This window comes from Phyllobates terribilis, unplaced genomic scaffold, assembly GCF_046119375.1.
Source record: "Phyllobates terribilis strain yellow unplaced genomic scaffold, ASM4611937v1 Scaffold_1__5_contigs__length_1240528914, whole genome shotgun sequence".
NCBI lineage: Eukaryota > Metazoa > Chordata > Amphibia > Anura > Dendrobatidae > Phyllobates > Phyllobates terribilis.
In genome coordinates this window covers 245,751,647-245,778,161 of record NW_027362761.1, presented here as the reverse complement: position 1 = coordinate 245,778,161, position 26,515 = coordinate 245,751,647, and the positions used below count along the sequence as shown (strand labels likewise).

Sequence of the window (26,515 nt, the reverse complement as noted above, 5' to 3'; positions counted from 1 at the left end):
AGAAATATGGGAATATTCTGCCAAACTCCTTATTCTATATGATGTTTATTTCAATTTTTTTCATCCTAATACTTGAAAACGTTTATATTTAGGCTGGATAATGAGATAAACCTTTACACTGTTGAGTAAAAGACATTTTTCCTCCTGTTTCTGGAGTTCTGGTGTGGGCAGAGGTTTTTGGAATTGAGTTTGTTACTGTGTTATATTGGAGGCAACAACAAACTGATATTTGGCCGAGGAACTTTTCTGTCTATTACTCCAAGTAAGTGCTAGCAATTTTTCAGTGGATTTGTTGGAATCTGTTGTTTTAGCTGCTTATGCTGGAAGGAATAAACTTTATTATCAAAATGTCAAGACTGACCAGCTCACCAGCTGTGGATATTGCACTTATCCCAGGCACAGACTACACTTGTGTTCAACCCTCCAGAATAAGAAATAAGAAAAGTCTTAAGTCCGGCCACATGGTATAAAAACAGATTCTTATTTATTACTCGAACAGCCATGGCACCATAATTAATAGCGCCTAAACACTCGAAACACATAGGTATGTTGTGCCCGATTTTACAATGTTCTCTCTTCTGGGATTTTAATGGCCGTTTGAAAAATAAAGAAGAATCTAAACATTTTTATTCCTTGTGACTGGTCTTAAGTCTATTCCTATTACAAGGACAGTATTTTGTTGGACTGTTCATAACCATTCATAGAAATATATACTGAAAGAGAAATATAATGTATGACATTTTTCTTCTGTCATTTGCTATGAGATAACTAACACAAATAATCTTTGAGCTTTGTTAATGATATCTCCTGTGTCTGTAGTGTTACCAAGACAATATACAATGACGTTAACAGTGGATGTGCATATGATCTTTATTGATGGAAAGTTGACCATCAGAAGGGTCTAAAGAACCAAAATCCAACATTTACTATCTGGTTTATCAGAACAGGTCAAATTAAGCCTGAAAGTAAATTTATTTCCCTGATAGTTTCTGTTTTTATCTTCACGCACCAAGAATTTGGTAGTTGTGCTGTAATGAAAGGCTGAAAACCCAACCTTAGATAGAAATCCTCAGCTACAGTGTATCCTGACAGAAATGTGAAATTGGGGTGTTCTAATATATAAGTAAGAAAACATACTAGTATTGTATTAAATATCCTTATTGCCAAGGATATCAGGACCAGGGCACCTTGCAGGCACTATTGTAGAATATAAAAAAGGAAAATGTACTTTTTTATGTTTGAGAGCCCAATGTGGTTCGAAACGCGTGTATCTGGTGTCTATCTGACATGGTTTCATGGTTTTAACATTGTCCCATTTTGAGTTCTTCAAAATAAACACATTGCTATTGTGGATGGTGGATTGCTGTCTTTCAACCAGCCACTCATACAAAAAGAATAGATCATCATGTAACATATAGTCACTGTGAGTCCTAGAAATGGAGATAAGTAGCATCAACTCTCTGCTCTGGCTACTGGATGGAGGCCGGAGCAGATCCCACTACTATCATGTCTGTGTGCCGTAATAGAGCATATAGAAAAGGATTGTGCTGATGTTATAACTCACATTATTGGATTTACCAAGATCTAATGAAAAACCCTATATAACACTTCACATAAGTATATTTATAGCTGTACATTGTATAATACTGCTATTTACACACAGCATATGATGGTATTATTTTATTACATATACTGTAGCTCTGCTATTTTGATATTGTGATGGCATTATCTGCATACTGATTTTACTGCATTAGTTTAAGCATCAATTGTGATTGTCCTGCTGTGTGTAACATAATCATATCTTGTAGCTATATATTTTCCAATCCGTACTTGTAGCCTATTTTTTTTGAGGTTCATACTTATACCATGCTTTGTAGTGTAACATCTGGCTTTATGAAATATTATACCTATGTTAGACATGACATAGTGTAAAGCTAGAACTCATTGTGTAATAGCAATATTGGCAAATTTACCTTCGGTGCAGGAACCAAACTTCTCGTTGTTTCCAGTAAGTATTTTCTAATTTTTTCCAAAAAAAAGTTGACCGGCACATCCAAAAATAGATCGAATCTTCAAATTGTATTCCATATATGCCAAACAATTAAAATCTTCATGTTGGTGTGAGAAAAAACGTGTTTCTGGCGTTGTGTGCGCCCTTAGTTGACTAATATATGGAGTAAAATTTCAAGAATTTACCTATTTTTTATGTACTTATCAACTTTATTTTAATTGGACATATTTTCTGGCGGTCAGCAGTATTGGAAACGGCACACATCACACATAAAGGACGGATTTCATCATCCATTGCACGGTGAGATATTCATTCAACATTTTTTCCCAGTGTTTCTATTTTCCAATTATTTTACATAGAGATGACAATGTAAGGGCTCATTCAGACATCAGTGATTTTCAAATAAAAAAAATACGGTCTTAGATTGATCAGTGTTTAGGATCAGATTTTTCATTAGTGTTTGGTCAGTGTGTCAGTTTTTACCATCCGATTTTCATCAGTTTTCTCGTATGTAAAAAAAAAACAAAAAAAACCCCTCAAGCTTCTTCTAGCAAACAGGCTGTAAAAAACGGACAGCAAATGGACGGCATCTGATTTTTTAATAAATCTAACAGACTTGAATTGGCAAACTTGGTGCTTGGCTCAAAGTATTTTTAGCTGGCAGTGGTTCATTTACATTTAATGGCATATTAGTGACCTGTGCTCTACAATTGCAATGGACGTTTTTTTGACTGGTAAGGCCCCCAAGATCACTGTAGTATGTAACTATGAAGACCACTACACTTTAAAATGAGGTACAGATCTTTAGGTTCTTCTTCATAGACCAGTGTGTGCCCAGATTTGGTACAAGGTTTTTGTTATGATTCTTTCTACTGTGACAATGACAACGTCAAGTATATATTTGGTTCGGGGACGCAGCTGACTGTGCTACCAAGTGAGTATCGATTAAGATATAATTTTAATGAAAAATATTATATTTCCGCATGTAGGTGCTGCATTGTGCATTTGGATGAGCTGATGTGAATAACATAACTAAAACTGAAATGGAATACAATTGTGTAGCACAGTAAGTAGCTGCGGTATTGGGCAGTTTTTGCGCCGAGTAGCCCTGTAGTGATAATCAATAATTGATGGCACTCTGGGGTTAAAAGGCTTGGGACAATAATCCATTGGATAGGACATTTTCACATGACAGTATTTTTGTCACAATTTTACATCCATATTTATAACCCCAAACCTGAAAAGATGTCAATCTTTGCATTGTGCCTTTTTGTCTCTTTATGTTGCCTTCCTGGTTTTGGCTTACAAATTCTAAGGCCAAATAATGTCAAAAAGACAAAAGTGTGACAATGGCCATTTGAGGATCTGTTCACATTGACTTCAGTTAGAAGAGTTGCTTTTTCCCAGTAACATGGAGCACAATGGCAGAGATAGCTGCTTGTCTATGGCCCATTCTGATCTAGATTTCTATAGCTTCATTTTTTTCATTTAGTTTTGTTTGGTTACCAGTATTAATACTAACATTCTGACAATTAGATTTTTGTTAAGACGTATAACAATGTGAACTAGTGGGACAGGATTCAAAGTCATCTTTGGAGCAGGAACGAGACTACTTGTCACACCCAGTAAGATACTTACTATTATGTGTCATTATTACTTTATAAACTTATAATGCAGATCATTGAAATAAATAGCATATTGGCAGACGATGGTAAGGAATATGATCTAATTTGAGGCATCTTACTATTTTCATGTTCATATAATAATATTGCTTAAAAAGTAAATGTGGTTTTCCAAGGTGGCACTAAATTAACATGACAGCACAGTAGGCTGAAGCCCAAGCAGGTCCATTTATTGTAAAGTTATCAGTGATTGTGGGATAAAATACAGGATTTGGAAAACAGATATTTGGAGCTGGCACACAATTGAAAGTCATTCCAAGTAAGTCACCGTTAGATTTATTGGGAAAAGTGGTGTGTAACTATTTCAGCTTTTGAGAAAATTATCTAAGCCTCCAATATTTACGAGAAGAGATGTTAGAACATTCACCTTGCATTATATTATTCCAACTGACATAATGTTTAGGAATTGTTGCATTACATGACATAAAGATTTACTGCAGTGAACCTATGTGGAAACAATATATTAAAGGGGTTGTCCAAGTTTACAACATTTCCTATGAATCAAGGGATAAGTCATCAATATCAGTTTTTTGGGCAACAGAAACCTTGCACCCTGATTGATCCGCATTATTCAGCTCTGGTGGAATAAGGAATAAGCAATATATGGAGCCAGAACAGTTTTGTTCACTGTGTTTTGGCTGTTGCCGGAAATGTGCAGATCATCTCCTATTGAAGTGAATAGGCTATCAATATCATAAAGTCACTGTTCTCATTTTATTACTATAAAAACATGAACGAAACCTAATATACTGCTAGGAAATACTGAATTGTGAGTTGTCAGGTGTAGATTTGGTCACTTAAAATGGTCACTTGTTATAGGGGTACTAAATCGTTGTCCTAATTGGGCAATTAGTACAAGTAATTTTTGAATACTTTTATCAGCCGTAAGATTTAACTAATTGAAAGATACATGCTAAAATGTGTCACTCCAATAAAGTAGGCCATTCAGTCAACCCATTACTGTACTTACATTCTTTGTTTTTTCATTGTTCTGAGATGTGCAAAGATACAGTATTTGTAATATGATTAACCATTGTGTAGTGGAGGAGCTTATAAACTACTATTTGGGAAAGGCACTGTGCTGACTGTGCAGCCTAGTAAGTATGTGCAAATTCTGCATCTCATTTATAGTGGGTATATTATAGTACACTTCAGTTATACTAGATGGGTAAGGATTATAGGACGTAAAGAAAACTCATCTGCGTTCTAGCTTCCTTGAGTAGCGAAATCGTCAATTAATTCTATAGACTTTCAGTACGACTGGGTAATGAATAAACTGTATGTGCCTATGTGATTACTTGGCTTGTGATCACAATTGACAGTAAACATCTACTTCCAAAGAAATATGATAAAAGTATTTGTCAGATTGATTTCCCACATATTTACGTAGTAATCTATATAAGGTCTGTTGCAATAAACCTATATAACAGAAATCCAGTCAATCCGAGACTCCCAATCAGTTATTCAACATACAATAAGTGTGCCCCAATATGTACTGGCGTGTTCCCAGATGGTTACTGTATGAAGGTTAGCGGCTGTGTGAATAATGCCGCCTGGAAACTTGTATTTGGATCAGGCACCCGGGTCAATGTGCTGCCCAGTAAGTAATACTGTCGCCCAAAACATCCACATTCCAAAATGTTTCATTATATTTATAGCGATATAGGACTTTTATAATTGTTTTAGGACACAGTTTAGGGCTGAGAATAAAAATCTGAGGCTAGTGCTGCTGTTCTCATAAGGGCTATGTGACTACGATTTTACAATTAATATTTGCAAACGTGCTTAGATGAATCTTGCATGCAGCTATAATTTCTGAAATTCTGAATGCTTTGCTTTGAGCTGAATGGCTTTTGGAATTCAATTATTAATAGTTTATTTAGCCGATTAGTATAAACCTTTGCTAATTGTTCTATGTTCTGACTTGTGAGGAATCTAGAAATTTTAATACAATGTACTTCATAGAACTTCTATCTCATAGGCATATATCGTAGTTGGGAAAGAATATCCTATAAATTGCAATAAAAGCTTTCATTAAAAAAAATACAAAAAAGAATTGTGACAAAACAATAAAGATAATTTCCAGTTTTTGTTTCATTTTAGGAACAGACCGCGATATCCCTTCTGTATATCGGCTGAAGGCTGACAACGACAAGCCAGAAGACGGTCTCCCGGGCACGGTTTGTCTGGTCACTGATTTCCCAACACCAGATAAAACATTGACTGTAGATGGGAAGGATATACAACTGAACGAAACATCTGTGCTGGACAAGTCCACCAGTGATGTGTGGAGATACAGTACCGTCATCTGGGACATTAACAATCCTTCCAAGGACCAGTCCTGTAACGTAACATATGATGGAAAAGATGTCCCGCAGGAAAACCTAATAGGTATATTATATCCTAATGCATTTATTTGAATAATTATGGTCATTTTGCTCTGTCCATATATATGTGGAAGAAATAATTAAAAAATGTCTGTATTTATCCCCTAGATAAAATAATCCTTAGGTTTTGTTTTTTTTTCCTGCTATACAATATAGTTGATGATAAGGCCCCATTTATTATCTGTAACACAACCACAATATCCAATTTATTTGCTAATCCTCTAAATTGAACTTAAACGACATTAGAACCTGATGGAAAATTTGAGGGGATGCAGATGTTGAGGCCATTAGTTGGACAAAAAATAGCAACAACATTAATAAGGATGGATTTGCATGCCCATAAAGGATTGTGCCATCTAATAAAATTATAACATATCGCTAGGAGGCCCAATCTCAAGTAAATGCAGCCAGCTAAAGTTTCCTGCCCAACTAGATGGCCAAGAGCGCCAGTCTACAGGGACATACATTTTAAGATGGCATAGAGTTACATCAGCCCTGCATCCCATTCATTCTAAGAAAGTGTCAAGGTCCAAGATGTCAGTCCCTCGCCGATCATGATGTGATGGTATAGCATACTAATATGCCATCTGATTATAAACATGGATAATCCCTTTACTAGGCTACATATCTTCATATCAGGCTTAAAGGGTACCACTTATTTTCCAAAAATGCTGTAAAAACGCAACGATTTTACAGCGCTTTCAGGAAAATCATGGCAAAGAACTCATCGCAAATGCATCGTGTGAATACGGCCTAAAAAATCTAGTTCAGGCTATTAGAGCCACAGTCATATCAAGATTTACACAGGTAACATTGCCACAAGAGTGTATTGTGCTCGAATAAAACCGGTGGTTTCTGTTTTTCAATTAAGCCCATCAATTAGTCCTTCTTGATTTATATGACCTTTTCTCCAGATGCATTCTGCATATTACATTCAATAGGCTAAAAACAGGGACTACCATCTTGAATAAAGGAGCCAAGGAAATAAATCCCATGCTCAAATTTCAAATTATTACTTACATCTTTACTAGAAATTTGTCATGTACAGTAAATTAATGATTGCACTTTGGCAGTTTTTGTTTTTATTATTCAGTCTATATTCAGATTAGTTCATGCTTTTACTCTCATGAGTATGTGAATAAATACAATTCTGATGTGATGTTCACTGTCTTTTAGATGATGCTCCTCAGACGTGTGAAACAAGAATGATAAGTAAGAATTTTAAAACAGGTAAAATCTAACTAAATTGCTGCCATTGTGAGGACATTCATTAGGCTACTGGAGGCCACGTTAGACGCTGTTTTTCATAATGTTACACTCCTTAATATATTGGTGTTTCGTAGAAAACTCAAATTAATCAGGGGCCCAAAACAATGTGTCTAAGATGACTAGTCTCGAGGCAGCCATGCTGACTTCTCCCTGCCTAGGTCTGCATTAGGTTTCTGCCTATGTGTGTCATTCACAACTGGGGGTTAGAAGCCGCCGGGGACCTATCTCCATGACTAGTCCTCCTAGCCACCTCGTTAAGAGCCCCCTTTTTAAGCAGTTAAGAGTAGTGTTGAGCCACCCCCGTAGTGTTCGAGTTCGGTTCGGTTCGTCGAACACCCGTGTGTTCGCCGAACTGTTCGTCGAACTGTTCGTCGAACACCTTCGAACACCGTTAAAACCAATGGCAGGCAAACAAAAACACATAGAAACACATAGAAAACACCTTCAAAGGTGTCCAAAAGCTGACAAACTGCTCAGAAGACACAACTAACACATGGAAAAGTGACAAGTACATATAGTCATGCGAAAAGAAAAGAGGTGGAGGAGTAAAAGGAGGGGGAGACACAGATATAGGCATGTCATGCCCTTCTAAAATCCAAAAAGTGAGAAGCCGAGACGGCCAGTCCGCTCCTGCCCGTGCCACCTCCGTGTCGCCGGGTTTGTGCCAGAGCCGCGGTGAACCCTGACGGCCAGCCCCCCTCTCCCAATACTGGTGCCTGTCCGCTGGTGGGTCGAGAGAGCCCCCCTGTGGTGGAGGCAGCTCTAAGCTTTTTAATTTAAATTGTCCCTCTAATTTGAATGAATACACTTTAAATCCATTTACAAGGATCTATTGGAGGGCAAGTCTCATGCCAGCAGCCGCGTAATTCCAGCTCCAGTAGCGTCCACTAAAGCTGCTGCAGTTAAAAAGCTTTTATAAGGATCGAGCTCGGCTGTCCACCGCAAGGCATCCTAGTGCCAGTCCCAGCCCCTATGCCTTGGGGTGCCTCCTGATGCTCTTCACTAAGTATCCCGTGGTCCCGAAGCATTTCCTTTGAAAAAATTAAGTGTCCAAACTACAGGTGGTGTAGCTTGCTTAACAGCCGGGATAATCCGCTGACTAGCAGACACTGCTACTAGGCACAAAGTATTTCCTGGGCTAGATGCAGTTAAAAATTTGTAAGTAGATACTCTCGTTGGATGCTGAGAAAGCATTCCATAGAGTCTCCTGGCACGCCATATATGATTCTCTTAAAAAGCTTGGGGTAGGGGTCTAGGGGACCCTTTTATAGCCAAAATCACGGCCCTGTATCACAATACGTCACCTAGGCTGAAGATAAATGGAACTGTAGCACCGAGGGCTCGGTTGCTACAGACGTATTGCACCTCACCCAGAGGTGTGATATCTCACTCTCAGATAAGGATGGAGTGTGGATCAGGACCCGACACCTGCATGCATTACACCACATTGCCGTGGGGCAGGGTGACCAATATGCCCCTGAGATGGGCACGACAGTCCCTGTCCCTGGCTGGAGTGGGGGGAGGGAAAACTGAGGAAGGGGAACCCTGCAGTGCAGGAGCAGGGAGGAAGCAGTTCCTGGGTGCATTGAGAAGGGAGTATAAAAGGTGGGCACCATCTTAGTTCAGTGCAGAGAAGTCTGAGCAGAAGTGGCAGGGAGCAGGGGCTCTGCATGAGCTCTGCTCCGGAGGCGGGCCTAGTAACAGAGGCCCAGGCCTGCAAGAGGGAGAAGGAAGGAAGAGGAGCGGAGAAGGCTCCAGGAACAAGGAATGAAGGGATCCCAGGGGTGCGGACGGGCGAGTCACCACCGCACGCCCGAATCCACCTGCGTGGAGGGGTCAGGCCAAAGGGGGAGACCGGTCCCCGAACTAGTGGAGGCAGGAAACGACCCTCAGCTAGAAACCGGAGGCTCTGACATTTTATGTGGCGCAGCCCCTTGCTCCACCCGCTAGGAAGGCACCACATAGGGTCAGGGAGACTGGCGCCAAGTTTACCAAGAGGAGGCCCGAGGCAGCCGGACAGAAGTGTTGGTAAGAAAGGCCAGACAAAGGACACACAAAGGGGGTCCTGTGAAGCGCTCCAAAGTTATCTGGGAGTTGTCTGAGCCCCTCACCTGGTGAGCACAGTACGACGTGGGCAGCCGTTACCTGCAGACGTGGTCTGGATAATAAGAACTGTGAGTAAAGGCCCTGAACTGCATCACTGACTCCGTGTCGTTACTGCTGCTGCCCTGCACCATCACCCCCATCCTCCGCATACACTGCCCTGAGGCTATACTCCTCCCGTGGGGAGTTATGCTACGCTCTGCTGCACCCACAACACCAGCCTTAGCGGTCTGCCCTGTAGCGGCGGTTCACTCTGAGCGCAATCCACGGGTGGCGTAGTCGGACATTTAAACATCAAAACCACATAAATAGTTCCGCCACTGGTTTGACCGCCCTGAGCCACGGAACCGGATCGCCGCCACGAAGACTACAACCACCAGCATCCACCAAAAAGGGTCCGGCTCCGGGTGTCCCAAGGCCCAGGGGGTGCGTCAGAACATTTTCATCACCTTTCACAATCACCAATGGGACAAGGCAGGGATGTCCTCTGTCCCCTCTCTTATACATCCTAGTGACGGAGCACCTGCTCTCATCAATTCGCCATAACCCCAATATTAGGTGGATTGAGGTGGGAGGCACCGAGTACAAGTGCTCTCTATTTGCTGATGATGTCCTAGTATATATCACTCAATCACATATATCCATCCCTGCTGTTATGGCTGAAATAGATCACTTTGTTACATGGTAAAATTTTAAAATCAATGCAGCGAAGTCTGAGGCCCTCGATGTCTCCCTCCCTAAATCCATATAGGATTCCATCCAGTCCAACTTTCCCTTTGCCTGGCCCTCACAGGGTATCAAATACTTAGGAATTCCTATTCATAGAGACCTCTCCCATCTATGTTATCTTAATTTTGGGCCCTTTATTGAACAATTCCATACAGACCACGGTTGGCAAGTTGGAACTGTGAGATTCACTACGTGCACCACTGGTATTTTGTGGAAAAGCACATGTAAGATTCTGCAACAGTCTCTGCTGATACTCCTGCATGCGTGCATCCCTTTCTATGGCAGGAATAATTTCTGCAAATTTACTTTTGTACCGGGGATCTAACAGTGTGGCAACCCAGTAGTCAGGATTATTTCTAATTCTCACAATTCGAGGGTCATGTTGCAGGTAGTGCAGCAAGAAGGCACTCATGTGTGTTGCGCATCCAGGAGCACCAAGTCCCTGTTGTGTTGGTGGCGAGGTAACAATCATGCTTCCTTCCTCTGTCCTCTCCCCCCAACCTCGCACAACAGAAATGTGATCAAGGTCTCCCTCATCTGATGAGTCTTCCATCAGTTCGTCCTCCACTTCTTCCTGGGCTCCTGCACCTTCCTCACTAGTTTGGCTGCTACCATGCGCCCTGGTAAAATCATCTCCCCCACCCTCACATGCCTGCCGCCCTGGTGCTGCCGACCGTCTGGACCTTGCAGATGTTAGCCCTTCCGCATACAACTCCTCCTCCTCTACTTCCTCCACCTCCTCTTGTGCCACCACCTGACTCCGAATTCTGTTTAACATGTGCTCCAGCATGTAAATCACCGGAATAGTCATGCTGATAATGGCATCGTCAGCACTAAACATCTTCGTCGCCATTTCAAAACTGTGCAGAAGGGTGCATAGGTCCCTGATCTGAGACCACTCCTCCAGCGTGATTTGCCCCACCTCTGAATCTCGTTGGCCCAGGCTATACGTCAGAACGTATTGCACCAGGGCTTGTCGGTGCTGCCACAGTCGCTGCAACATGTGCAGAGTTGAATTCCACCGGGTAGGCACATCGCATTTTAGCCGGTGAAGTGGCAGGCCCAACGACTTCTGTAGAGATGTAAGTCGCTGAGCTGCGGGATGCGAACGGCGGAAGTGAGCACACAGCGACCGTGCCCTCTGCAGAAGGCCATCTAGTCTGGGATAGTGGGCTAAAAATTGCTGGACAACCAGGTTCAACACGTGAGCCATACAAGGCACGTGTGTGACATTGCCCCGGCGAAGGGCCGCACCCAGGTTTGCAGCATTGTCGCACACGGCCTTCCCTGGTTTCAGGTCCAGTGGAGACAACCATTCATGAAATTGGTTCTCCAGAGCTGACCACAACTCCTCAGCTGTGTGACTCACATTTCCCAGACATTTCAATGTAAAAACCGCCTGATGACGTTGAGCCCTACTGCCAGCATAGTAAGGAGGTGTGCAGGATCCCTTCTGCGCAGTTAGAAAGCTTGTGGCATGACCAGACAGGCTTTGGGTGCAGGTGGAAGACCGAGAGGAGGTTGAGGAGGCAGAAGCAGTGGAGGAAAAATGACATAAAGAGGATTGACGCACAACTCGTGGGGACGGCAAGACTTGGACAGCAGCCCCTTGTCCTGCTGTCACCATAGTTACCCAGTGCCCAGTCAGCGACATGTAACGCCCCTGTCCATGCCTACTCGTCCAAGTGTCTGTGGTGAAATGCACCCTGTCACACACAGAGTTTCTCAAAGAAGCGGTGATGTTGTGTGCGACATGCTGGTGGAGCGCAGGCACACCTTTCTTTGAGAAGTAGTGCCGACTGGGCATCTGGTACTGGGGCACTGCGACGGACATAAGGTCTCGAAAATCCTCTGTGTCCACCAGGCGGAAAGGCAGCATTTCTGTAGCCAAGAGCTTGCAGATGGTGAAATTCAACCTCTTAGCTTTCTCATGGCTAGGAGGAAATGGTCTTTTACTTGTCCACATCTGAGGGACCGAGGGCTGGCTATTGTGCTTAGACGGGGTTGATAAGGGTGTCCCCGGCAAACTGCCGGTCTGTGAGGAAGATGCAGGCGGACATGTTAGGTTGCCTTGATCCAAAGGTGGTGCTATCGATGTCGGACAGCGCTCAAGACCAGCTGGTGTTACCACCTCCAAAGAAAATGATGACCTGCCAATCACGCTGGCCGTTGCGGGTAAAGAGGTGGCAGGTCTGCGCCCCAAAACAGGTGTGACTGCTGTCCCCCCAGTCACAGAGGATGAAGAGGCCGCGGATGCACAAGATATGGCAGACGGTGGTTGGCCCGGCCGGCTAGGCCGCATTGTAGCACACTGAGCTTCCCACTGCAACTTATGCTTCATGTCCATGTGCCGGTTCATGCATGAAGTACTCAAACTATGTATTTTTTGGCCTCTACTTAGCTTTTGCTGACAAATGTTACAGATAACACGAGTTGGGTCATCTTTATCGATCTGAAAAAATGCCCAGGCTATGCAAGGCTTAGCACCCATGCGACCTGAAGAGCCACCACGACTTGTGGTGAGAGGCAGAGTTGTGTTTGAGGATGCAGTTGTTGACGTGCTTCCAGTACTACGTCTCTGTCCAGGAAGGCGCAACCTGACCTCGTCGTCACTAGCATCTTCCTCCACCTCCTCTGCTGACCTCATCTCTTGGCTGACTGTGGGTTGACAGTAAGTGGGATCTCCGACCTCATCATCATCACCCTGTGCGTTATCACACCCGTCGTCCTCAGAGCCAACCTGTTCCTGCCCTGACAAAAAACTAAAGTTGTCGCTCCAATCAGGTATTTGAGTCTTATCATCGTCTTCCTCATTGTCTCCACCAACAGGAGTTACAGTTTGGGAATGAGGGTCTACATTATGGTCAGAACCTTCTGCGTCTGGTCCTGGATCCGACTCATAAAGATTCTGGGCATCAGTGCAGATCATTTCCTCGTCTGGATTCACAGAAGCGCTGGAGTCGACCTCTGATTCCCAGGCTATAGTATGAGTAAACAGCTCTGCAGACTCAACCATCTGTTCTACCTCATACTCAGACGGGCAGCTGGAGATTTGGGAGCTGTGAGGAAGCAAGTGCGATTTGGGTGACACCTTTGAGGACTGGAGTATTTGTGATGTTGAAGTTGATGTGGAGGAGAGCCTACTTAAAGGAGCACTTGATATCCGTTGAAGCACCTGCTGTTTTTGTGCCTCATCTGGAATTTGTAGCGATTGGCGTGGCCGTAAGAAAGGGATCTTATCACATTGTCCGCTAAAAGAAGTAGACATTTTAGTTTGGCTAGAAGATGGTCTTTCTTCTGCACCTACCCCACGGACACAACCTTTTTTCCCCTTCCCAACATGCCTATTCCCCTTTCCACCAGCAGCAGGCCTTTTTCCACTCATTTTGGTGGTTAACTAATTCACAACTCTGGAGTTGTTTGCACAAAAAAACAATGGATGGTAACCGAGCAGAGCTGAGTGGCCAAACTGTGGTATTAGGCCAAAACTATTGGCTGGGTTAGATGCAGAAAAAAATTATTTTTAATTTGCAACCTGATGGAGGTCAGTATAGATGGACTAATAGACCAAGTCCCACACACCGCTAGAAGCCCAAATATTTTTTCAGAGCTAGATGCAGAAAATTTTTTTATTCAATTTGCAACCTGATGGAGGTCAGTATAGATGGACTAATAGACCAAGTCCCACACACTGCTAGAAGCCCAAATATTTTTTCAGAGCTAGATGCAGAAAAAAATTATTTTTAATTTGCAACCTGATGGAGGTCAGTATAGATGGACTAATAGACCAAGTCCCACACACTGCTAGAAGCCCAAATATTTTTTCAGAGCTAGATGCAGAAAAAAAATATTTTTAATTTGCAACCTGATGGAGGTCAGTATAGATGGACTAATAGAACAAGTCCCACACGCTGCTAGAAGCCCAAATATTTTTTCAGAGATAAATGAAGAAAAAAATTATTTTTAATTTGCAACCTGATGGAGGTCAGTATAGATGGACTAATAGACCAAGTCCCACACACTGCTAGAAGCCCAAATATTTTTTCAGAGCTAGATGCAGAAAAAAATTATTTTTAATTTGCAACCTGATGGAGGTCAGTATAGATGGACTAATAGACCAAGTCCCACACACCGCTAGAAGCCCAAATATTTTTTCAGAGCTAGATGCAGAAAAAAATTATATTCAATTTGCAACCTGCTGGAGGTCAGTATAGAAGGACTAATAGAACAACCCCACACACTGCTAGAAGCCCAAATATTTTTTCAGAGCTAAATGAAGAAAAAAATTATTTTTAATTTGCAACCTGATGGAGGTCAGTATAGATGGACTAATAGACCAAGTCCCACACACTGCTAGAAGCCCAAATATTTTTTCAGAGCTAGATGCAGAAAAAAATTATATTCAGTTTGCAACCTGATGGAGGTCAGTATAGATGGACTAATAGAATGATGCTATGCCCAAAAGATTTTACTTCACTAGGTGCAGTAAAAAAATTGGTATTCTATACACAGGTGGTATATCTTGCAACACAGATAGGCTACTCCACTGACTAACACACTCTGCAATAGGCCAAAAAGGATTAGCTTTGCTAGATTCAGCCAAATGCTGTGAAAAAAACTTGCACAGCACTGGCACAGACCTGCCTGGCAAAAACTGATAGGAACTGATGTAACCTAGTCCTGAAAAGGACTCCAATTACAATTAGTCTTTACTCCCACAATCTATCTATTTAAGAGCACAGACCTGCCTGATAAAAGTCGTAGGAAATGCTGTAACCTAGTCCTTAAAAGGACTGCAATCACAACTATTCCCTACTCCCAAGCTATCTGTATATTTGTGCGAAAATTGGCTTGAAATTAACAAGGTATAGCGCACACAGCAACAGCGGTGCCGTCTAACACGCAGCTGCAGCAGTGAGAAAATGGTGGCGACGGGGAAAATGGCTTGGTCTTATAGGGCAAGGACATGTGACATACACTGCCAATCACACATGCCCTTGCTTGTGTGAAAAAAAGCACTTCGCTCCGTGTGTGCGCTGCTGATAGGCTGACAGATTGCACCTCCCCACTGCAAATGCGGGAAAGAGAAAAAAAAATGGAGATCTTCATTGTTCCTGCAGAGATCCATCCCCTGCCCCTCCCCCCGCCCCGCTGTACACTCAAACTGCGTATTAACATTAATTTTCATCATTACTGAGAAAAAATCCAGTTATGATTTTGGTGCACGAACAGTTATCGAACATAACCTCGAACAGCCGAATTTTTCTCAAATTGTTCGTGTTCGCCGACCGGCTCGAACACCGCCCAAAACAGCTCGAATTTGAGATTGGCGAACAGTTCGAGTAGAACAACGCTCATCTCTAGTTAAGAGTGAAACATGGGTATTTGTAAAAAAAGGAGTTTGTCCCTGTTTCATGCTGCATGTAGTTTGGCCAGCAGGAATCACATGATAAGATCCATTTAAACTACAACAAAAGAGGATTGGGCTTTTTCCACACCGTTTGTGCTATTGGTATAAATAGAACACAACTGTGTGATATCTAAAGTATTTTCTTCCTTTCTGTGCCACTACAACATCCGGGTCACCAGGAGGCAAGAAGTTACTTTGGTCATGCGCAGTCCGCGACCAAAGTAACTTCTGCATGCAGTGCTCACAGGCTATATATAGCAGGGTTCCCCAACTCCAGTCCTCAAGGCCCACCAACAGGTCATGTTTTCAGGATTTCCTTAGTATTACCCAGGTGATAATTGCATCACCTGCACAGGCAATAATTCCATCACCTGTGCAATACTAAGGAAATCCTGAAAACATGACCTGTTGGTGGGCCTTGAGGACTGGAGTTGGGGAACCCTGATATATAGCATAGAGATGCAGGCTGCAAAAAGTGAAAGTCCCATAGTGGGACATAGTGAACAAGTAAAAAAAAAAGTGTCAGAAAGTGAAGAAAAATGTAAAAAAAATCTATAAAAAAAAAATAAAAAAAAGAATCCCCAAAAAAGAAAAATATACTGTACCCATAAATATTATTATGAAAAAAAATAAACCAATAAAAGTACACATATTTAGCATCGCCGCATCCGGAACGACCTGACCTACAAAATTGTCCCACTAGTTAACCCCTTCAGTGAACATGGTAAAAATAAAAATAAAAAACAATGCAAAAAAACGATGCTTTATCATCATACCGCCAAACAAAAAATGGAATAAAACGCGATCAAAAAGACGAATGTAAATAAAAATGGTACCGCTGAAAACGTCATCTTGTCCCGCAAAAAACAAGCCGCCATACAGCTCCATCAGCCAAAAATAAAAAAGTTATAGCTCTCAGAATAAAGCGATGCAATAAAAATATTTTTTGTATAAAAGTTTTTATTGTGTAAAAGTGCCAAAACTTAAAAAAAAGATATAAATGTGGTACCGCTGTAAACGTACTGACCCGAAGAATAAAGTTACCTTATCAATTTTACCACATGCGGAACGGCGTAAAAACCCCAAAAAAAACAATTCCTGAATTGTTGGTTTTTGTTTATTCTGCCTCCCAAAAATGGGAATAGAAAGTGATCAAAAATGTCACGTGCCCAAAAATGATACCAATAAAAATGTCAACTCGTCCCGCAAAAAACGAGCCATCACATGACTGTGTCGGTTGAAATATGGAAAAATTATAGCTCTCAATATATGGCAATGCAAAAACAATTCATTGCAAAATAAAAGCGTCTTTTAGTGTGTGACAGCTGTCAATCATAAAAACCCGATATGAATCTGGCATCGCTATAATCGCACCGACCCGAAAAATAAAGTAATGTAATCACTTATACTGCACGAGAAACGGCGTAAAAAGTAAACTCTAGGATTAGGGTTGTGCTAGGGTTAGGGTTAGGGCTGTGCTAGGGTTAGGGTTGTGCTAGGGTTAAGGTTGTGCTAGGGATAGGGTTGTGCTAGGGTTAGGGATTTTTTAAAAAGTAAAGTAAAAAAAATGATGACGAAATGGCGACCAGTGCTGAGCGCATGTGCTCGCTACTTGAGTTTGCATCGGGGGCTCGAGTATGCACCGAGTATCCCGGGTGCTCAAGAGACATGCTCAAGTCTCCGCCTCATATGCTTTGTGGCCAAAAAAAAAAAGTTTCATGGCTTGCCTGCCATGCACGAGCGATCCCCACATTTTTTTTTGGGTGTCTAACAACCGTGAAACATGTGGAGTGGGGACTCGAGCATGTCACTCGAGCACCCACGATACATGGTGCATACCCAAGTACCCAATGCAAACTCAAGTAGCGAGCACTTGCGCTCAAGACTAATGACAACTTATTCAATATGATGACCTAATGTTATCAAATTCTGTGTTGTACCTCTGGGTTCAAAATGTTCACTATACCCCTTGATAAAATCCTTGAGGGGTTCTAGTTTCCAAAATGGTGTCACTTGTGGGGAGTTTCCACTATTTAGGTGCATCAGCGGCTCTCTAAACGCGACATGGCGTCCGCTCTCAATTCCAGCCAATTTTGCGTTTAAAAAGTCACACAGTGCTCCTTTCCTTCCAAACCCTGCCATGCGCCCAAACAGTGTATTTTACCCACATATGGGCTATCGGTGTACTCAACATTAATTGCAAAAAAGTTATTGGGGTCCATTTTTTCCTCTTACCGTTGTGAAAATAAAAAATTTGGCGCTAAAACATAATTTTTGTGAAAAAAACCTGGGGGTTCAGGGTGCTCACTACACATCTAGATAAGTTCCCTGAAGGGTCTAGATTCCAAAATGGTGTCACTTGTGGGGCATTTCCACTGTTTAGGCACATCAGGGGCTCTCCAAACGCAACATGGTGTCTGCTAATTATTCAAGCAAATTTTACATTCAAAAAGTGAAATGGCGCTCCTTCCCTTCCAAACCCTGCTGTGTGCCCAAACAGTGGTTTTCTCCCATATATGGGGTATCGGCTTACTCAGGAGAAATTGCACAACAAACTACATGGTGCAATTTCTCCTGTTACCCTTATGAAAATGCAAAATTGGGGGCTGAAAAACATTTTTGTGGGAAAAATGTGAAAATGTTATTTTTACGGGTCAATGTTATAAACTTCTGTGAAGCACCTGGGGGTTCAAGGTGCTTACCATACTTCTAGATAAGTTGCCTGAGGGGTCTAGTTTCCAAAATGGTGTAAATTGTGGGGGATTTCCACTGTTTAGGCACATCAGGGGCTCTAAAAAACGCAACATGGCGTCAAGCAAATTTTACATTCAAAAAGTCAAATGGCTCTCCTTCCCTTTCGAACCCTGCCGTGCGCCCAAACAGTGGTTTTCCCCCATATATTGGGTATCAGTGTGCTCAGGAGAAATTGCACAACAAATTTTGTGGTCCATTTTTTCCTGATACCCTTGAGAAAATAAAAAAATTGAGGTCTAAAATAACATTTTTGTGAAAAAGGCTAAATGTTTTTTTTTTTTTTTTTCTTCCACATTTCAAAATTTCCTGTGATGCACCTGAAGGGTTAATAAACTTCTTGAATGTGGTTTTGAGCACATTGAGGGGTTCTGTTTTTAGAATGGTGTCATTTTTGGGTATTTTATGTCATAAAGGCCCCTCAAAGTCACTTCAAATGTGATGTGGTCCCTAAAAAAATGGTTTTGTAAATTTTGTTGGAAAAATGAAAAATCGCTGGTCAACTTATAACTTCCTAACGAAAAAAAATGTTGGTTCCAAGATTGTGCTGATGTAAAGTAGACATGTGGGAGATGTTATTTATTAACTATTATGTGGGACATATCTCTTTGATTTAAGGGCATGAAAATTAAAATTTTGAAAATTGCAAAATTTTCTAAATTTTCACCAAATTTCCATTTTCCTCACAAATAAACGCAAGTGATATCGAAGAAATGTTACCATTATCATGAAGTACAATATGTCATGAAAAAACTTTCCCAGAATCAGGGGGATCCGTTGAAGTGTTCCAGAGTAATTACCTCAAAAACTGACAGTGGTCAGAATTGTAAAAATTGGCCCGGTCATTAACGTGCAAACCACCCTTGGTGTTAAAGGGGTTAAAGAGGACATATCATCAGCTCAAAAGGGGCCAGTTTTATTTAACTTTAACTGCTCTCCTTAGAATTTCAGGGTTTTTTTGTTGTTGTTTTTTGGTTTGTTTTTTATTTTTTAAATCTGCCATACGGTTCCAGAGATATGGGTCTTTTTTTGGTGCACATTTTTATGGTCTTACCAAAGAGGCATTACTCATAGGACAATAATACAGAGCTGTCTAATGACACTTCCCCAGAGAATCCTGTGAGCCATGTCCCCTTGTAAAGACCATAAAATTTAGTACTAAATAAAAGGCCCCATATTTCCGAAGCTTTATTACAAGTTAAAACATACAAGAAAAGGAATAATCAGGGGTAGCAGGAATAAAATAAGAGCAAAAACTGGCCATTTTTTACCTAATGGCAGGTCCTCTTTAACATTGCATAAGCCATTGACCGATATCAAGTTAGCTGTCACGTTATACTTCATTCTGCTGTAATATCCCAGTGCTGTTACCTGAGTTGATGTAATCTTTGCTAAATCTGTACCTCAGATAAGTAAGGTTCTCTCTGGCACAAGGGCAGATATTCTATGGCTATATTAGGCTGTTTACGTTTTTTGGTCACTGTTGGAATCACTTCTACATTGTTGATTTAACAGCACAAAAGAAATGCTAAAAATCTGGTTTTATCATCATTTTACACTTTTTTTCTTACACTATTTCATTATAGACATCAGCTTAAATGGATTATCATTCTCTGTCCTTGGATTGAGGCTTTTAGTCATCAAAGGGTTAATATTTAACTTGGTATCATCAGCAGAACTCTGGTCCATTTAAGGTATGTTATTAAATTATCAGATGTTTGTGGGTGTCTTTATGGAAAAGGTAATACAAGAAACCTGTCACCAGATTCATTCTGCTCAAACCGTTCTGGCAGTTCATAGACAATATAGTATAGCGGTCTAGCCGAGGACTGGAGTCGGAGTCAAGACTAGTCCGGCTCTGCCCCTGGCGGAGTGCTGCCCTAGGTGACTGATAGGTCTCTCGCTATGAAAGAGACCTGTCAATCGCCTGGGGCAGAGCCAGACTAGTCTCATCACCGACCATAGTCATCGGCCTGATTTTTAAAGTATATTTTGAAATGCTCCGGTGTTTCAGAGAAAATATACTTAGCTGTAATCATGCTGCCAGGCTCTGATCAGTAGGAATCAGACGACAGGTTCCTTTTCAGTGCTCTTCTACTGTTTTTTTACATTATAGTAGTTGGATATAGCTCTGTAGTGACTGCAATCTGAGTTTAAAACTTTCAGTTTTGACCAATTTGGACAATCACTCAAGGTGATAATGGTTCATCAGTAAACCACACCATTGCCAAACTGTAAAAACCTAATAAAAAAAAATTACATGTTCATGTATGCACTATTTCTGAAATTGGTCTAGTGGTCTAAAGTGGAAACAGTTTTTGGAAAATATTCCTAGAACTGTTTTATGGGGAAAAAAGTGTTGCTATCTTGCAATAAAAAACACAGGTAATATTTTCATTGTGACTTGGCTTTCATTGAAGTCAGAGGAAAAGTGATCTACAAGAAGTTCAAATGCCAAATATGCACTGGTTAACCATTGATTTAGCTGTATTATTACTACCTAAGGTGCAGAGTCATAATAATGTTTGGGTATACATCCGCTGCAGGCTTATGCTGTGGAAGAACGGCACTGAGCAGAAAGTAGATGGCATTGTGTTAATGCTTAGAATTTGTTATTACTGTACTTTATGACCTCTGTTGTTTCTTTGTGTTGTTTTTTTCTGTTATCTTCCATGTTGCAATGATGAAGATAATGGTTGCTTTTTGTCCCAAGTAATACAGTTCGTTCTCCGACAATGTCTGAATGCTGACAATTCTGATGAAAGTTAAAATCTGCAACAAATAATGCTGCCATTGAGGTGCTTGAGCTTCCTAATGTACTTTACTATGTCTCATTCACAATTATATGAAGTTTTTTTCTGGCATTCCCTATGGATCAGAAAACAAATTGTGTCCTGCTGCATATAAAGTGATATTCGCTCATAGAAGTATTCATTCTAGAGAAGAATATCACTGTACATGCGGAGCCTGAGCAGCAGTGCAGAGTCCGTGTGGCTTTGTACTAAGAAAGAATGTATAAAACCCTGTTCACTACCATGCTGGCTTCATGCCCATTTATATGGGTTCTTAGGCCACGGCCCCGCTATCAGTATTCGGTCAGTATTTTTTCTCAGTAGTGGGAGCCAAAACCAGGTGAGGAACAATCAGGGAAAAGATATAATAGAAACAAGTCACCAATTCTACATTTATCACCCACTCCTGGTTTTGGCTCCCACTCCTGAGAAAAAATACTGAATCAATACTGATAGTTACTAGAACAACAGACTCTTCATAGCAGAGTGGGTGAAAGGAATGAGTTCTGCTCTGGGCACCCATCGATCCATTACTCCATCACAACATGGGAAGCATTGGATTCATTCACACTACAAAATGTGGCTTCTTAAAAGCATTGTTTAACATAATGTTTTATTATTTTTACTGCGTTATTAAAATCTGTCTCTTTCTTTCTACAGGACCTTTCTACAGATGCGTTGCACCAATTTACTCTTTCTCATGCGATATTTGCTTCAATGTGAATGATTTTTCTTGGACCCATTTTAAACATTTTATACGTTCATAGAGTTTACAGATGATATAATTTTAAGCTTTAGTGATTTTATTTCTGAAAATAAAACAGCAAAATAACTCTACGACATATAACATGAAAGCGACATCAACCAAAATATTGTTCCAGCTGTTATTTTTCTTAATTCCTAATTATTATTTAAATCTTTCAAGACTATAGCTGCCCGCATTACAATTGGCTCTTGTCAGATCTTGGCAGTTTTCTATGCTTTTATTGCATGGATTGTATGAGGTTCCTCAAATATCTACCAGCAACTCACTGAAGTAAAGGCATTTGAGGGAATAAACTACTATTTAATAATGTTTACTGTTTCTATTCCATGACAGAAAGTTGAGATCTAAAGAACTGTGGAAACAAATACTTTGCATATTACAACGTTGAATTAACCATTTAAAGACTATGCCTATGTTGGCCTCAGTGACCAAACATTTTTTCACTGTCTCATACCAGAAGAAGTCAGCTTTTGTTATTTTTTACGTTATTGTTGCTGTTTGAGGGCTTGTTATTCGTGGGATGAATAGTATTTGTGACACCCATTTTTGGGTACATAAAACTTTTTAACTAATTTGTAATAACTTTTTGTGCCAAGAAATATATACATTTTTAAATGTTTTAAATCATCACTTGCTTCACTCGCTGAAGAAATAAAGTGTTAGCTATATTCTGTGGGTCAATACGATTATGGCGATGCCGAGTTTATAACAATTTGTTTTATTTATATTCTAATACTTTTGTACAATAATATCTTAATATATTAATGACAACTTCTGAGAGTCATAATTGTCAACACATTTTTCTGTTAACTGAGCTGTATGAAGGCTTATTTTTTATCACTTTTAGAGAAGCACTCCTATCAAAATTTTGATAGAAGAATTAACTGGGTAGAAAGGCAAAATGAGCAATTGTAGGTACACAGTGCTATATAATATAATGACTGCTCTATATTAAGAGGATAAAAATGTTGATGGGAGAGCTTCTTTTATTACACTTTTGGGAAGGTGTAATGAACAGAAATAAACAACAATTTTTGTTTTTTTTAACTCTTTTAAACACATTTACCATTCAGTATAATTGACATGTTAAATTTATTCTGTGTTACGCTCACGCCCGGACTGACTGGCGTGAGCGTGAATAGTGATCCCACTGTACCATGAAACGAGGAGTGCCTGGAGGGGCGTAACTAAGTATAAACTCGGTCCGACCAAGGTCGCACGGCGGCTCAGTCGACTCCGTGAACCAGGGAGGTACCAAGCAGAGGGACCAGGTGCTACTCCAGGTCAGACCCCGGTCACAGCTGTTGACCCACACCGGGAAATGCAGGAACAGGCAGGTTAGACTGGCATATTGATAGGTGGGCACTGGTAGACACGGCTGGTATGCAGACAGATGGATATTGACAGGCACAGCTGGTATGCAGGCAGGTGGGCACTGGCAGGCACGGCTGGCATGCAGACATGCAGGTACTGGCAGGTAGGAACGCAGGCAGGATAGGGAACAGTACAGACTGAGACACAGGAACGGAGCTGCAGGTGCGGTGAACAAGCAGAGCGGAACCGCAGGTGCGGTGAATGAGCAGAGCGGAACCGCGGGTGCGGTGAACGAGCAGAGCGGAACAGAGCAGAAGGTGCAGGCAGACAGGACTCTGTTCACATGGAACAGACTGGAAAATACAGGAAGATAGTTAGAACACAGGAGGTAGATACGGAGGAAAGGAAAGGGGACAAGCAGAACCAGATACACACAAGGTACTTACAATGAAGTAGCGAGTGGACACAAAACTCACAAACAGAAGTACAGAGACAACGAGTTGGAGTTAGGTGCAGGTTCAGACACTGCAGGAAAAGGGAAGGTTCGGACATAGAGACAAACAGGTAACGGGCTAGGACACTGTTCAGACAGGAACTGAACCGGGAACAAGATACAGGAACGAGCGGAAACAGACTAAAAGTCAGAGATACAGGTAGCGGCCCTGGGTACTCAGCCCCCTGGGTGGTGGACAGACTAGAGTCAGGACAGGACCTGGCAACTAACAGTTGCACAGAACACACCGTAAGAAAGTGTTGCTCAGGCACCTCCTACTGGGTGGAGGAGGTTTAAGTATCCAGTGACTCACAGCAATAGGCTGGGGAAGCATTAGGACTGCGCACACTGTAGCTTTAAGAATCAGAAAGCAACAGCGCCGACGCCCTAAGCCAGCAGACAAGAGACATGCAAACAATAGGTACTGGAGCAAAAGTGTGCAGCCTGGCCTGAAAGGTAAGATTGCGGTCTTGCATGGTGGGAGATGGTAAGCCATGCAAGCACGCCGTCAGGGATGTTACATTCTGTAAGTTGAGATGATTACGACAATACTAAATTTATATATCTTTCTCAAGTTTTATTACTTTTACACAAGAATTTTTTTATTGCCATATTCTGAGCCCCATAAGTCATTTAATTTTCAGTAGAATTAGCTGTGTAGGGACTTGATTTTGCGGGACAAGCTATATATATTAACAGGGCCGTATTTGCCCTTAGGCACTTGTAGGCACGTGCCTAGGGCGCCGGAATTCGGGGAGGGCGGCGCCTGAGAGTATTTTTTTTTTTTTGGTTCGTGCCCCGAGCCGGCCGGGTGGCTCCGCCCCCCCCCCCCGTGTTTTTTTACGGGCGCACTTCTTCCCCAAAAGCGCAGGGGAGAAGTGATGTCCCAGAGGGGAGGAAGAATCTTGCTCCTCCTCCCCTCTGTGACATGTGTGACAGCCCTTTTTGATTTCACAGTGTATTAATATACACTGCGAAATCTAAATAAAAGTAAGCCAAATGTATTAAAATAATAAAGAATGAATACTTACCCTCCATAAGGGTGTTCGGGGAGCCAGGAGCCAACACAACCGCAGGTACTGACCTGCAAGGACCTGTCAAGATCGGTGATTGGTCGCTCGCGGTCATGTGATATGCACGTCATAGCACGTCACATATCACATGACCGCGAGCGGCCAATCACAGATCACAAGCCCTGGAAGCAGTGGCGTGCCGCCAATGGCGACAGACCACGCGACTGCTATGGGGCCTGTGAGCCGGGGGGGCCCATAGCAGTCCAGGGGTGGAGATACCGCCGCCGGTGCAGCTGCGCCGGGTCCCCACCATGCAGCTGCACCAAGGGGCCCGCAAGGTGCAGCTGCTCCCTGCACGCGGCAGTCAGGGAGCGATCCCTGCAGCTCCGCTGCTGTCAGGAGGAGAATAGCAGAGGAGCTGGAGGGTTCGTCCTCTGCTTCCTCCCTGACCCAGGCGCGCGCAGCTTGCTGACGTCATCATGCAGCGCGCGCCAGGGTCAGGTAGAAAGGAGGATGCTGCTGCAGGGGAGCGAGCTGAGGTAAGTTGTTGTTTTTTTTTTTTTTTTTCTTACTGAAATGCTGGGGAGGGGAGGTGGGGGGAGAGCAATGGTGGGATGGTGGGGCTGGGGAGATGAATGATGGGGCTGGGAAGAGCAATAATGGGGCTGATGGGACTGGGGAGAGCTATGATGGGGCGGGGGAGAGAAATATTGGGGCTGGGGAGAGGGCTGATGGGGCTGGGGAGAGGAATAATGGGTTTAATGGGGCTGGGGAGAGCAATAATGGGGTTGATGGGGCTGGGGAGAGAAATAATGGGGCTGATGGGACTGGGGAGAGGAATAATGGGGTTGATGGGGCTGGGGAGAGGAATGATGGGACTTGGGATAGGAATAATGGGACTAATGGGGCTGGGAAGAGCAATAATGGGGCTGGGGAGAGGAATGGTGGGACTGGGGAGAGGAATAATGGGCTTGATGGAGCTGGGGAGAGGAATAATAGGATGGTGGAGCTAGGGAGAGGAATGACGAGGCTGGGGAGAGGAATAATGGAGTTGATGGGGCTGGGGAGAGGAATGATGGGATGATGGGGCTGGGAAGAGCAATAATGGGGCTGATGGGGCTGGGGAGAGAAATGATGGGGCTGGGAAGAGCAATAATGGGGCTGATAGAGCTGGGGAGAGCAATGGTGGGGAAGGGGAGAGCAATGATGTGTTGCTGGGAGAGAGCAATGATGAGGGTGCTGGGACAGAGCAATCGTGGGGGGCTTCGAAAGAGCAATGATGTGGGGCTGGGAGAGAGCAATGATGGAGGTGCTGGGACAGAGTAATGATGGGGGCGCTGAGAGGAAATGATGGGGGTGCTGGGAGAGCGCAATGATGGGGGTGCTGGGAGAGCGCAATGATGGGGGTGCTGGGAGAGAGCAATGATGGGAGTGCTGGGAGAAGCAATGATGGAGGTGCTGGGACAGAGCAATGATGGGGGTGCTGGGACAGAGCAATGATGGGGGCTGGGAGAGAGCAATGATGGGGGTGATGGGACAGAGCAATGATGCGGGTGTTGAGAGAGAGCAATGATGGGGTGCTGGGAGAGAGCAACAATGAGGGTGCTGGGACAGAGCAATGACAGGGGTGCTGGGACAGAGCAATGATGGGGGTGCTGGGACAGAGCAATGACGCTGGTGCTGGGAGAGAGTAATGATGGGGGTGCTGAGAGAGAGCAATGATGGAGGTGGTGGAAGAGAGCAATGATGGGGGTGCTGGGAGAGAGCAATGACGAGGGTGCTGGGAGAGAGCAAT

General features: G+C 42.7%; 1 gene segment (V, D, J or C); it reads left to right on the top strand.

Annotated features, from left to right (window-relative positions):
• The first annotated feature begins 347 nt into the window (after nt 1-347).
• On the top strand, nt 348-22,793 carry LOC141250045 (T cell receptor alpha chain constant-like). The segment is given in 6 exon segments: nt 348-464; nt 2,834-2,945; nt 5,797-6,084; nt 7,257-7,310; nt 19,929-20,036; nt 21,795-22,793. Coding segments are annotated over 5 exon segments (678 nt in total).
• The last annotated feature ends 3,722 nt before the right edge of the window (nt 22,794-26,515 follow it).